At 58.1% G+C, this 14,127-nt stretch overlaps 1 protein-coding gene across 3 annotated transcripts; it reads right to left on the bottom strand.

Annotated features, from left to right (window-relative positions):
• Positions 1-385: 385 nt before the first annotated feature.
• On the bottom strand, positions 386-9,502 carry UTP25 (UTP25 small subunit processome component). Of its 3 annotated transcripts, none has more exons than XM_055128206.1 (12): positions 9,323-9,502; positions 8,739-8,778; positions 8,075-8,312; positions 7,262-7,435; positions 6,913-7,001; positions 5,828-6,220; positions 5,190-5,409; positions 4,914-5,116; positions 4,128-4,310; positions 3,924-4,036; positions 3,466-3,711; positions 386-3,276 (listed from the first exon to the last, which is right to left on the bottom strand). In XM_055128206.1, exons 1-12 carry the CDS (start codon positions 9,427-9,429, stop codon positions 3,036-3,038), a joined length of 2,247 nt encoding a protein of 748 aa, XP_054984181.1. In that variant the 5' UTR covers positions 9,430-9,502; the 3' UTR covers positions 386-3,035. The 3 variants fall into 3 exon arrangements, with proteins under 3 accessions (XP_054984181.1, XP_054984182.1, XP_054984183.1); XM_055128207.1 differs by having other exon boundaries at positions 389-3,276; positions 8,420-8,778; positions 9,323-9,431; XM_055128208.1 differs by having other exon boundaries at positions 389-3,276; positions 8,747-8,778; positions 9,323-9,418.
• Between the last annotated feature and the right edge of the window lie 4,625 nt (positions 9,503-14,127).

Raw genomic sequence — 14,127 nt, 5'->3', positions numbered from 1 at the left:
ACTCCTGTCTCAGTGCCCAGGGCACCATGCAACACCCAGGCCCTGTTCATCAGAAATGAGAAACCTCTCTCCCACCGAGCTGGGAAGGCCCGCTAAGCCCCTCACCCACAGCTGAGCTGTGGCCTGCAGGCAAGCAGGGCACACAGAGACTTCAGACTTGGAGGGGTCACGCACAGAGGTGGCCAGACTCTTGTACTCTGCCCCCAGCCCCAGGTCCAGGTCCAGATGCTGCCTCAGAGGTCTCATCTGGTGTCCTGAGGTGTTTTCTTGCCTGCCGGTTTGCTGGTAGGGAGGTTGAAACGACCCTCTCTGCAGTTCCTTTTCACCAGGAGCCTGTGGCACCAGTTGTGCTGAGCTACTCAGGCACTTGCAGGCATTTGGAAGGGGGACCTGGGAATCAGCACCCTCAAAAAGTGCCTTCCAGTCAGTCACAGGAAAGCCAATTCAGGCTTGGAAAAATAGGTGTTTGTGTGTCTGGCCTGTGGATCACTGCCAGTACCACCAAAGACTGATTTGGGGGGATGGAGGCCCAAGCAGCTCAGGGATCTGGGGTCCCTTTATTAATTCTCAGCAGATGGGTCTGCGGCCAATGCAGCGCTGCACAGACCTCGAAGTACCAGGGACACCATGCTTGCACCCAGGCACATCCTCTGGACCATGTGGTGCCGGGGATCAAATCAGCACCACATTCGTACAAAACAGCTTAACAGCTCTTCTGAGTTCACAGCCTCAAGGTTGATCTTCTACGCACTCTTCCTGCTATGCCCTGTCTCAGCTCGGGATCCAAGCCAGTGGAGCTTCTCAGGTCTCTGAGGACTATGGCAACGGAACTGATAGCGCTCCTTGCTACCCACCTGCCATACTATGTGGGTGGCAGCTCAGGCCCCCGACTCATACGCTGGCCTTTGTTCTGGTGCTGGGGCAGCGCCATCTTGCCTGCTTGCTGCCCTTTTTTACCACCCCCACTGCAAAAATGAAAACCAAGTGAAATCTATATACCAGGAATGCAGCTCCTGGTATAAAACAAAAGAGCAAATTTTATTTCATTTCTTTGGTTTGCTTTTGAGGCCACACCTGGTGGTGCTCAGGGTACTCTGTGCAGTGCTGGTGACTGAACTAGTGTCAGCTGGGTGCAAGAGAGGCACTTTAATCCCTGCACTACCTCCCTGGTTTGGGGCTGTAAGAGTCCAGGGCCCACTATCCCATGAAAGTGCCAACTGAGGTGCTGAAGCCTCTTGGCACACCAGATGCAGTTAAAGCAGAGCAAACCATTAGATGGAGCACATGTGAAACACAAATTTCTGGATGTAGTTGCTATAAATTTACCTGTGCCTGGGGGTGAGGAGGGGATGAAGGGAGCATTTGATAGGATGATCTTAAAAGCAAACCCACCTGCTGGGATGAAGATGCCTGCCCACGTGTTTCTCTGCCATGTGGCTCAGTAAAGACGATTTTATTCTCTTTGGATAAAACTCCTTTCATTAAAAACTAATTGAATAGTTACTAAACTGCAAGTAGACAATTTTAATGTTATTTAGGAATATTCCATTGATTTTTTAGACTCAGAAAACAAGTCTGTGAGTGAAACCTGAATATCACTTTCCCCCATACTCTGAGCTGGGAGGGGGCTCACCACTCACCAGCACATTCACAGTTTGAAGGTTCTAATAACTTCAAATGACTCCTTCTCACCTAAAGCTAATGTTTTCTTATGCAACTCAAATTAAAGGGAAATGGGCATTTAGTACATCCTTCTCCAGTTATTTATAGACTCGTTGAATCCACTCCTGTGTGTGCCAAGTTGACAGAGAGAGGCTTTGCCTCGGCACAGCAAGTGGGTGCCGGGAAAGGAACAAAGGTGGTGGAAGACATGGGGGACATAAGGCATTCCCTCACACCAAGTCGGGAAACAGAGTGGACAGGGGACTGGGGAGTGAGGGCCATATGGGGACAGCGTGAAGAGAGCGAAGCAAGGGCCACTTCACGCATCCCCCACAATATAGGCCTCTGGGTGTTGCTGGGCCTAGCCTATAATGCCAGGGACCATCTCTGGGGCTTAGGCCCACTTCCATCACCACCCCAAGGAGCTCCTCTGGAGCAGGACCAAGGACAGGAAAAGGCCCAAGCTGGGGTTCTGAGTCTCCTGGGAGGCTCCTATGGGTCCCCTGGGGCTCCTGAGAATCTTCTGTGGGTCTCTATGAGGTTCCTGTGAGGGTCCTATGGGTTTCGCCCAGGCTCGCCTTGAGTCTGTAGTGGACCCAAGAAAGGGTCAGGAAAGCCAGTCCCGTTTCATCGTGGCACCACATCAGATCTCTGAGTAGCACGCAGGCTCACCCTGAGCATAACTGGGTGTAGCCCCTCAACAATAATTCTATTGTTATGACCCTGTGAATGACACATTAATGAGGAATGGGCAAGGAAAGCCCATGCGTGTGTGGTTTGGTACCCTGTGATCTCAGGGTAGCTAAAGAGGGGCGGGGGCACCCCTGCAGCCCAGGTGGTGAAGTTGGCAAACAGGCCTGAGTATCTCACCTGTATCACCATCCCCAGCTGCAAAGTCCATCATGGTGATGGGGCACTACAGACTCAACCACAACAGACCATTCGGCATGGAGATGAGGTCACACTCATCACGGAGGAGACAATGGGTGGCATGGGTGGGGATGGGTCACACACCACTAAGGAGACAAACTGGGGGTCACATATGTCACAGGTGGACCAAACCTGAGATCTGTGACTCACATGTTCCAGACCATGAGGGACTGTGAGCCACACAGAAAACCCCCTGGAAGATTTAATCAGCATCATTTCCCACGTGCTGGGCACAGTGTGGCTGACACCTGGGAGCTGTGGGGACACGCGTCCAGCTCAGCTCTCAGCAGGTGAGCAGAGAGCACGCAATGGGAGGACGAGGGCACGCCAAGCAACAGCTGTCACAGAGCAAGAAGCTGGACCCCAGAAGCCCAGGGAGGTCCCTGGGGAGGCTTTGTCCTTCCGTGGCCCCTCACGGGCCCTGGGTCAGGTCTTCTGTGGCCTCACCGCTCGCCGGTAATGAAGAGATGGACGCTCTTCGTGGACTGCAGCATCTGCGCCGCCCGCTCTGCACCCACCACGGCTGCCAGGCGCTGGGCGTCGTAGCGGGAGTAGAGGGCAGTGCAGGTCCAGGCCTGTCCACCTGTGTCCACGGCCCCCAGCATGGTGCACAGCTCGCTGTAGAAGTGCCCGTAGGTTGGCAGCTGGTAGAAGATCAGGTTCCTCACGCCCTTGATTGTGTACCTGGGAGGAGGGGCTGTGTCTACTCACACTGCTGACCAAGGGACTCCACGGAGGCCATTCGTGACGTTGAGGGCAGGTCACTATGCTCAGCCCAAGTCAGGGAGAAAATCAGGTATCCCCCAGGGGGAACCGGCTTGGTCCAGAAGCCCCATTTGGGAACCCCGGGGACATGTGGCAGCCAGTACTGACCTCTTATAGAAATGGAAGCGCTCAGTGAGAAGCAGAAACTGCCGTTCCCCGCGTAGGAAGAAGTGACGAGCGCGGGACATAGCCGGCCTGCGGGTGTACTCGCAGATGTGTGTGGCACTCAGCTCCTCCCGCTTGAAGTGGTTCCGGAGCCGCACGAAGTCAAAGTAGGACGGGACATAGATGAGGGTGTGGGACATGACTGCATCCCGGTACTGTGGCAGGACCTTGTCCACGAAGAAGCGGAACCTGGTGGGGAAGCCCAGGGTCACTTCTCCTCCCTCCCCCTCCACCTGCCTGTCTGTCTGTTCTTCCAACTAACAAGCACGGGTACTGGACTGAGCACCAAAAGGGGTAAGGAGGGGGGCAAGGGTGCCAGGACCCGCATCCTCCTGCTCCCAGGTCCTCCTCTCAGCCCTGCAGCCCTCTCACCTGCCCCTCCCCACCCGTCTGCAGGTCACCTGGCATCGGTCATGGACTCCAGGTCCGTAGCCTCCATCCGCTGGAAGACGTGTGGGAGCTGCAGCAGGACTTGGCTAATGGCACCGGTCACTGGGACATTCCTCACAGCCACCTGGGGGTGGGGGGTAGAGCCGGGCAGGATGAGCAGATGAGCTAGGGACACCAACCTGAAGGGGGCAGGGAGTCACAGCAGGGGCATCCACCTGGCCCTCTACATTGAGGCAGAACTTGCTGAACACTGCACTGATCTGTGGGTCCTGCAGCGCCCCAAACAGCAGAGTCTGGCGGAAGTAGCGGGTCCAGCCGTTGAGGCTCCACATGCGCACCCGTGAGAAGTCCACGCCATGGGCCTCAAGGGGCAGCCGGTTCATGTGCTCCATGAGGTGCTGGGGGGAGTGGCAAGTAGATGTGTACACAGGGTCACCCACATGTAGCCACATGCACACACCAAGCACATGCTGCCATATATATGCACAGCCACACAGCAATCATATGCACATATATGCAGAGCCACGCATGTGCCTCCCCACAAGCACGAGACCAGGTCGAGTGGTGGGTGTAGGCCACCTGGACAAACCCAAGACAAGAATCAGTGGGCTGGGAGTTGAGGGGGTAGGGCCAGTGCAAGGCAGACAGGAAGCAGGTGCTAGGCTCCGGGGCAGCACCTGCCAGTCCTTCAGCAGGAGCTGGAGCCAGAGGGGGCTCGAGCCCAGCAACTCTTGGTGTGCGCCTGCTTGATGGCCAGGCACTGCCCCACTGCACGCACCTGGTGCTGCCCATCCTTGGCCCAGCCCCGTGAGCTGGGCAGGGTGAGGGGCAGGAGCAGACAGCAGGCATGGGGCAGACTTCCCAGGGTGGGACAGACAGAGCCCCAGGCCCTGAGGGAGCTGGGAGGAGCATCCCCACCGGCCCTGCCTGAGCAGCACTGCCTGGGAGGTCCCACTAGCACTGTCTCGTCTAGGGGGAGGGGGCCCCAGGGCTCTGCCCACCAGCACGTGCTCCCAGTTCTGCATCAGAAAGACGTCAGCCTGGTCAATGATGAGCAGCTCAATGGACGACAAGAAGTCAAAGTCCCGTTGCTTGTCTCCCTCGGCCCCCAGGATGGTGCGCAGGCCCAGGGGGGACGCGAGCAGGATGTCAGAAGAGTAGAAGGGGGCGTAGAGCCGGAGGCTGCGCTGGAGCACCGCCACACCTGCAGGCACACAGGGGTCAGCGCCCTTGGTCTCCTCTGTCCCAGGGCTGCTCCCCACCGCACCAGACATCACCAATCCGGAAGTGGTCATCGATGTTGCCCGAGAACACTGCTTCATAATCCTCAGGCCTCTTCAGGGTGGGGGGTCGCTCCCCAGGGTCAGAACCATACTCGCTCTGGAACCTTTTCTTGTTGCTCACGACCATCTTCTTCCCACTGTCGCCCTCCAGGAGGCTGATTAGCAACTGCACCACCCGCAGGGCCGACTCCCGGAAGGGCAGAACCATCAGCACCTGCGGGACAGCCAGGGCACATGCTGCAGCCTGATGCATGCACCTTGGCCCTCCCCCTACCCCTCCATGGCAGGCACTTCCAGAAGGCACCGGGGCCCTGAGAGCTGCTCTCAGAAACAAGGACAGTGTCTCCAAGTGAGTTCTGTGGAACCTTCACTGTGCCCTGGCATTGTTAAGCCTCGGTTGCCAAGATCAGCACCGGCTGCTCAGCACACAAAAGCCACATATCCCACAGCTCTCAGATCCCAGGCCTTCAAGGGGTGTGGATGTCACGGAGGGGGGGCAGCGGGGGGAGCCAACCATGGAGTCGGGGTGTCATGAGCAGGGCAGGGACCCAGCGGGGACTGCACTGTGGAAGCCAACAGGTGGACGTAGACTTGGTGGATGCAGGTTTCTGCTGGGCCCTGTGGCCCCTCACCTTGGGCCGGGTGAGCCCCTGGTCCCGGAGGGCATCATCATCGGTGCGGGCCTGCGCCCCTTGCGCCCGGCGAAGCCCGTTGTTGGCCAGGACACGGGCGTTGGCCTTGAGCACGTGGTTGAGCGCGTGCAGGCAGTACACGCGCCTCACCTCCTCGCCACAGCCCAGCGCCGTGCGATCCGGGAAGAAGAGGTCTTGGTACGAGTTCATCACCCAGAAAAGCTCCCTCTGGAGGGGCGTGAAGGGGCCAGGGGCCACACCGTTGGTCCGAGGCCAGGTTGACTCAAGGGGCTTGTGCAGATGCAGCGACTGGAGGGCCACGTCCCTCGGGGGCCTGAGGGCCTTCGGCTGCTGGAACCTGGAGGAGAGGACGAGCTGGCCCAGCACCGGCCACTAGGGAGACAGAAGGGGATCGTCAGGGCCAACACCCCACAGGGTCACGCTGGCTGCCCATAGGCAAGGGAAGCCTGGAGTTAGGGAGGCGGGAGGGAGGCACCCAGGGTTACATCCACAAAGGCAAAATTTGTTCTACAAAGAGAGTCTACAGTCATAGGCCCCATAGGAGTGGCCTGGCTGGAACAAGCACCCCACCCCCCAGGATCTGACCCAGTTTTCCAGAAGGTTCGATGAGCCCATGACTGGCAGGATCAGTGGTCAGGCGCAGCAACAGTGGCCAGACCTGCTCCATCCCTGCGCGGCAGAAACTAACCAAGTAGCACATGGGGACCATGTGTGCAGATCAGGAACAGGTCTGACCCCCCCAGCAGGAGCCATGCCCTAGGCCCGTGCCTATGCCCTCCTGTGCAGCAGGAAAGCACTGGAAGGGTGAGGAACCCTGCACTGTCCTGGCCAAGCCCCCAGCCCTGGGAATGGCAGGGCTTACTCAGAGCTGCCGCCACACCTGAGCCCCACAGCCCAGAGTTTGGAGCAGCATCAGGGGGAGACAGAGACCCAGTGTGAGCCACAGGATGCCCAGAAGTCTTGCCCGGGTTTCCAGGGCGGCCCCAACAAAGGGCACCAGGCACAAGCTAGAGCACAGGCAGCGGCCCACACCCCAGGCTCCAGAGGGACCCTGCCATGCTGACCTGCAGTGACTGGCTGTTCGGGGGACCAGAGGCAGAAGCCTGGACATCCTTCTCTCTCAGTGTTCGGTTCACGTGCTGAAGGAAAGGGTCTGCACAGGGTCCCCTGGTCAGCTCTGCCAACGGGCACCGTGCCCCAGGAATGCAAGCCTCTACAACTTCCCGGCCCCACCCACCCAGTTTGATGCCCCAAGGCACCCCATGCTCCCAACCTCAGAAGCCATAGCATCCGGTTGCCACCCACCTAGCACAGACAGTGCAAGGGTGTGGGAGATAGAAGGCCCGACCCCTCCTTCCCAGGTGCAGTCCCAAGGGCTGATACCCATTGTGGTCACTCCAAAGGTGCCCTGACCTTGGGAGCCCTCCAGGGCGCTGCTGCCCATATTCTCATCTTCTAGAAAGTTCGTTTCCAGACTGAAGAGGGCCTCGTGCTTGGTATCAGCAAATTCCCTCGGGGACGCCTGCTGGGGGGAAACTGGGGCCCCATTCCCCATGCGCTCTGTGAGGTCAGCAGGTCCAGATGCAGCTGCAACAACAAGAAGCACCGGTGAGGGCGGTGGGGCCTGAGGGGACCCATGCCCATTGCCCACAACCCAAAAGAAGTGGAAGCCTGGGGAGCCAGTTCAGAAGCGCCCAGTCTCCATCACTGTGGGTGTGACCCCAAGGCAAAGAAAGAAACCCCAGCTGGGCCCATTCACACCACGGCCACACAGGAACCCACAGCCAAGTCTGCTGTTGGAGGGAGCGCGAGGCATCACTCTCAGGAGCTGCAGACTCGGCCTGTCCTGAAAGCTTAACAGAGGGCTGCTTTAAGGACACACTGAAACCACAGAAGTGTACAGAAAATAGGAAAAGCCAGTGAGACACGACAGGAAGCAGCTCCAGGTGGGAGCCGAGCTGGAGCACCTGAAGGAGCCATCGCAGACTCCACCCACAGAACACACACATGACTGGTACCAACTACGGGTACTTTCAGAGAGGAGAGGGGAAGCCCAGCACCCAAACCAGGAATTTCGGCATCCCTGGCAGAGGGTAAGAACGTGCATATGCTTGCAAGACCCATCACGGACATGGGAACTGGGGGTTCCTCGCTGCACATCAGCCCCAACGGAGGTGCTACAGCAACTCTTGGGGCAAACGGGGGCATGCAGGAACCAACACTCACCCTCCTGCCGTGTAGCCCAGCCTACAGCCATCACTTCCTCTGTGCTGTCCTCACAGCCACCGTCCCTGTCACTCACATCAGCCTCGCCCATGGAGTCCTCAACCTCCTCCGAGCCCTCATCCTCCTCTGAGTCTTCGGGAACACTCTTCAAGGTGGCTAGCAGCTGGTGGTACCCAGAGATGGGCTGTGGCTCGTTCTCCTCTTCACTCCCAGAACTCAGTGAATCTGAGCTCTCGGCCTATGGGGAAACCAGGGCTGAAGGCGGGAGGCTCCGCTGGCGGCCCCACAGGCTCCCGTGCACTGATGCAGTCCAGCCTTGTGCTGAAGACTCAGGCAGCTGCTCACCTGAGTCTGAGCTCAACTTCCAAGAAAGTGTGAGCCCGAGTCCCAGGGCCACATATCTCAGCTGCCACAAGCCCGGAGAGCCCCATCAGCATGTGGGCGCTGACCTGAGCCCTAATGGGGAGTAGACGGGCAGCTATCGAGGACCCTACCCCCCACCAAACCCGTTTCTGGTCAGTTCTTGCAGGGTTGTCTGAGCGACTGCAGGCAGAGCCACGCCTTGGCTGAGCTGCCTGCCCTGCTGAAAGAGAAGCAGCAGCCTGGCACCCATGCACCATCCCAGAAGCAGCCGCCTGAGCCCGTGCGGGGTCTGAGGTGTTACCAGCTCACAGGTCTGTGGCTTTACTTCCTTCCTGGGAACCCTGAAAGGAAAGATAGCAGTTCAATCTTTCTCACTGGTGGGTGTCCAGAGAAGCCTGGAGTGAACCTGGCCAGTGGCAAGGATGCATGCATGAGAAAGTCATGGGCCACCTGAACCGTCTCCATCCCAAAGAACAGGGGAGAAACAGAACAAGGGTCTGGGCCGTGTTTCTGCTCCATCCACACCTGAGCTGGGCTGCAGTCCGGGCCTCAACCTTACTCTGGTTGGCGGCACCAAGTCAGGTGTCAGGAGGGAATCCAGGGGCCCAGGAGTTTCTTTGCGGTGGTGGGGGGGCGGGGGGGCGGCGTGAGTACTTGGCTCCTCGCCGGAGGAACAGTGTCTTTTACTTTCCAGAAACTTTTTTATTTCCAACTTCGGATCGGAGCATCTTTGTCACAGTATTTCCGTTTTTGAAAACACTTTTTAGAGCCTGGGAAGCGTGGACCAGCAGTGGCGTTCCACTGCCAGCGCTGACCCCGGCCACGCCCGCCCCGGCCGCCCCGACCCCCGCCCGGCGCCCGACCCCGGCCCCCGGCCGCGCCCACCTGTCGTGGAACGGGTGTTCCTCGCCGAAGTCGCGGAGGTGCTTCTTCTGCTTCTTGCTGAGCGAGCTGAGCAGCTGACTCCGGCTCTGGCCACGGCGCTTGCCCATGGCGGAGGCGGCGGGGGTCTGGGGTCCCGGGCCTGCCTGCCAGTCGGTACCCACGTGAGCGCCGCGCGGCGGAACCCGGGCCGTAAAGCTGTGCCGCTTGACGGCCGCTCGCGACTTCCGGCGAGGCGCGACTTCCGGCTTCGCTGCTGCCCCCTGGTGGCAGCGCGGCGCGACGGTTCAGGTTCCCCCTCGGGAGGCCGCCGCCGTTTCCCCGCGCCCGTCGGGCCGCGGGGTTCGACTCCGAGCCTCGGCGGGGAGATGGGCACTGCTGGGGCCTCGTCGCTCGCGTCGCGCACGGCCGCCGACGTGGCGTGAGCCCCCGGGGCGTGGCCGCAGAGCGTGTTTCCCTGGCCCGCGGGGGACGGGGCACGGGAAAGGGCTCGGCGCCGTCTCGGAGCTTGAACTTGGCTCCGCCGGGACGTGGCCATCGCCGGGCCCTTCTGTGTGGTCACCGCGCCCAGCCTGGCGCCGCGAAAGGGCCTCGCCGGCCTTGGGCTTCCTCCCCAGACCCTAAAACAAGGCGTCCCCGTGCCCTCTTCTGAGGCCATTGAGGCCAGTGTGGGGTTAATTTTTTTTAGCTCTTTGGGCCACCCCCGGCAGCGTTCAGGGCTTCCTCCTGGCTCTCTGCTCTGTGCTTGGGATGAGCCAAGGATGAACCTGAGTTGACTCGGCTTAAGGCAAGCACGCGCCTTAACTACTGTGCTCTCCCCAGCCCCAGTTGGGTTTTTAAGAATAATTCCAGGCTCTGGGGCTGAAGCTATAGTACAGCAGATAGAGTTCTTGCCTAGCACGTGGCCAACCCGGGTTTGATCCCCTGGCATCCCACGTGGTTCCCCAGGCACTGCCAGGAGTAACAACTGGGTGTCAGCAGGTGTGGCCCCCAAACAAAACAAGACAAAAGTCATTCCAGGCTCTTCAAGGCAGTGTTCTCCCTTGAACACGTATCTCATTTGCGTGTCTGTATGTTTCTCTGCTTATTTCTACTCTAGAGAAGCCTGTGCTCTCACTTGAATACATTTCCCTTCTCTATCTCATCTCACCTTTCTAAGCAAGTTCCATTCAATAAAAACTACCCTTCTATGTGGGACTTGTGACTGAAAACTCCAGGTTCAATGGAAGCTGGAATGGGTGACCTCACCCCATGTCCCCCTGTTTCTGGCAACTTGGCAGCCACCCCACAAGCCACTTCTGGCTGGCACCAGATTATCTCATCACGGCTATGGTCCAGACTCATTGTCCTTCTCTCCTGAAAGAGAGCATAAACACACTCGCCATAGTCATGCCGCTGGACCTTGCACCAGCTGTTAAATTCGGGGCACCCTGGAGAGAGGGGTGGTGTGTGAGGTCCCTCCTTGCCCCAAGGGATCCAGCCCTGGCAGCTGAAAACCTCCAGAACTCAACCGCCAACATGCTCATGGCCACTCTCCACAAGCTCAGGCCGAGCATCACCCATGAGGGAACCTATCCCTGGACATCTCATACCTCACTCCACTCATACTCTAGTAGCACACCACATTTGATGGGGTTCAAAGTAGAGGGCAACCAATCTTAGGGAGAAATATGTTTTTACAGATATACGTATATATGTATGTATTATTTGTGTGTGTGTGTACACAAGGCTCAACCCTTAACATATTAGTAATCTCTTATAGAAGGGCTTAATAGCCCCTGGGTGAAATACAACAATCTTCACACAGTCTCCTCTAAGGAAAGTTTTTTGGAGCATTTTCAGCGCTTTATTCATAAACAATACAAAATAAATTATTTCGGTTCTGCTTTTAGGGCAGGGGTTGGTGTTCAGGATGGAAACATTCAAAATATGGTGTGGGAAGGTATAGTGGTGATGGGATTGTTTGAATATTAAATGTAATCAAATCCTCTGAACTATTTTATAAAAATAAAATTAAATTAGAAAAAAACACTACCCTGCTTCACACACACAAAGAATCACTCCAAACGTGGAGTGAGATCCGCGGTTGCATGACATCCCTGCCAAGGGCCTGGATCTGTGGGCCTTTTTTGGGAGGGATGTTTTTGGCAGTGCTGGGGTGCAAACCCAGGGCCTTTGACATAGAGAGCCTGCTTTATAGCATGGAGCCGCAACCCTGGTGTGACATGGGAAGGGGTGTCTGGTGTAAAGGTCCTAGCTGGTCACTTTCTGATTCGATCTGAACTTCCCTGGGAGAGGTGAGATATGACAGCAGGGAGGGGTGCTTAGTACCCCATTGCCTAGTTCTTGGGGGCAGGGCTGGGGGTGCTGGTCACCAGGAGACTGAGTTTGGGGATGTGTGATCTGATGCTCTTTGATGCTCTTTGGCATTGGCCCACACTCAATGTGGGATTCAGGGCGCTCTGGGCCTGGGGTGTGGTAATGGAAGGCATGTGGAAGGCCGTGGGGAGAGAGGCAGGGGTGGGTGCTTTGGGGAAGGGAGCAAATGTCAGATGAGGAGGTCACATCTGAGACCAGAACAGCAGCCCAGCATGCTTCCCACATGCCTGTGTGTCCCCTCCTGACCTTGAACAAAGAGGACTCTTTGTGACCATCCTGCCTACCTTGTACCTCAGGAAGGACCCAGCATCATGCAAGACCTGGCGTGTCCTGACATGAAAGAAGCACATTGATTTCCTCGTTTACCAGACATTGATGATGCTGGGTCTACTGTCAGTGAAGTCTGGTCTGATTCTCCTAGAAACTAACCACATAGATGGAGCCAGGGCTGGGTGGGGAGGGCGAGGTGCCCGTTAGTGGACAGTGGAATGCTGCAGGCAGGAGGCCTCAGGACTGTTGGCCTTTGGGGCCCTGAGCTGTGCCTGGTAGTGAGCAGCAGCACATGGTCCATTCAGGGCTTGGGTGGGGTGGGGGCTGTCACTTATGGGGGGCCTTCTGTGATGTGGGGGGTCTCTGTAAAGGAGGGGCTCTGTCCATGATGAGGGCTCTGTCAGTGGTGGGGTCTCTGTCGGTGATGGGGACTCTGTTGGTGATGGGGGCTCTGTTGGTGATGAGGGCTCTGTCAGTGGTGGGGTCTCTGTCAGTGCTGGGGGCTCTGTCGGTGACGGGGACTCTGTCGGTGACGGGGACTCTGTCAGTGGTGGGGTCTCTGTCGGTGATGGGGTCTCTGTCGGTGACGAGGGCTCTGTCAGTGGTGGGGTCTCTGTCGGTGATGGGGACTCTGTCGGTGACGGGGTCTCTGTCGGTGGTGGGGGCTCTGTCGGTGACGGGGACTCTGTTGGTGATGGGGTCTCTGTCAGTTTGGGGAAGCTCTGTCGGTGATGGGGTCTCTGTCGGTGACAGGGTCTCTGTCGGTGACGGGGTCTCTGTCGGTGATGGGGACTCTGTCGGTGATGGGGGCTCTATCGGTGGTGGGGGCTCTGTCGGTGATGGGGTCTCTGTCGGTGGTGGGGGCTCTGTTGGTTTGGGGAAGCTCTGTCAGTGACGGGGACTCTGTCGGTGACGGGGACTCTGTCGGTGATGGGGTCTCTGTCGGTGGTGGGGGCTCTGTCAGTTTGGGGAAGCTCTGTCAGTGACGGGGACTCTGTCGGTGGTGGGGGCTCTGTCGGTGACGGGGGCTCTGTCGGTGATGGGGGTCTCTGCCGGTGATGGGGGCTCTGTCGGTGATGGGGACTCTGTCGGTGATGGGGTCTCTGTCGGTGGTGGGGGCTCTGTTGGTTTGGGGAAGCTCTGTCGGTGACGGGGACTCTGTCGGTAATGGGGGCTCTGTCGGTGGTGGGGGCTCTGTCGGTGACGGGGACTCTGTCGGTAATGGGGGCTCTGTCGGTGGTGGGGGCTCTGTCGGTGATGGGGGTCTCTGCCGGTGATGGGGGCTCTGTCGGTGGTGGGGGCTCTGTCGGTGGTGGGGGCTCTGTTGGTGATGGGGGTCTCTGCCAGTGATGCAGCGGGACTGTCAATGATGTGAGGGGTTCTGTTGGTGAGGGGGAGAGTCTCTGTCAGTAATATGGGGCCTTCGTGTACTGGGTCATTTCGAGTGAAAGTAGGCATTCGCAGGAAGAAGAGCATGAAACTTCTAGGAACGAGATGACAGACCCACGATGTCTGGGCTGACCTGTTTGTACAGTGCAGGCCTGCTCTCTGCAGTGTTTCTGCCCTGAGATAGGAACTTCTCCAGGGTCGGGCATGGGGAGGGGGCCGTCCCCCTCTCCGAGCGCCCACAGGCAGGGTACTCCAGTCCCCACGGATTCCTGCAGGAGAGGGGTGAGCCTTGTTCTGAGGGTGCTAATTAGGTGAGTTACAGTGAGTCTGCCCCCCACCATGGCACCCCCAGCTCAGAGTGGATGGCTTTCATCTCTATAATTACAGCCCTATTCAGAACAGTGCCCTGCCTTCACAGGGGCTCTGGCAGGGCAGGCTGGCATCAAAATCTCAGTCTCGGGACCAACATTGGGAACCTCACTGGACCCAGAGCAGATGCCCACGTTGCTCTCTGGCTCAAGACTGATGTAGGCCCCAACAGGGGCACAGAGGGTGCAGTACCCTCAGACAAATGAGCCTCACACAGCAGTGAGTACTCAGGCACAGAAGACAGTGGGGCTCTCCTCGCACACAAGAGCCACACCTGCTGCCTGCCCACCCTTGTCCCCAAGCACCCACCATCACGCATACTCATATAGTCTTTTTTTTCTCTGCTTTTTGGGTCACACCCGGCAATGCTTCGGGGTTACTCCTGGCTTTGCACTCAGGAA

Source organism: Sorex araneus, chromosome 2 (genome assembly GCF_027595985.1).
Source record: "Sorex araneus isolate mSorAra2 chromosome 2, mSorAra2.pri, whole genome shotgun sequence".
Lineage (NCBI taxonomy): Eukaryota > Metazoa > Chordata > Mammalia > Eulipotyphla > Soricidae > Sorex > Sorex araneus.
The sequence above is the reverse complement of the archived record's forward strand: the minus strand, read 5'-3'. Positions and strand labels throughout refer to the sequence as shown.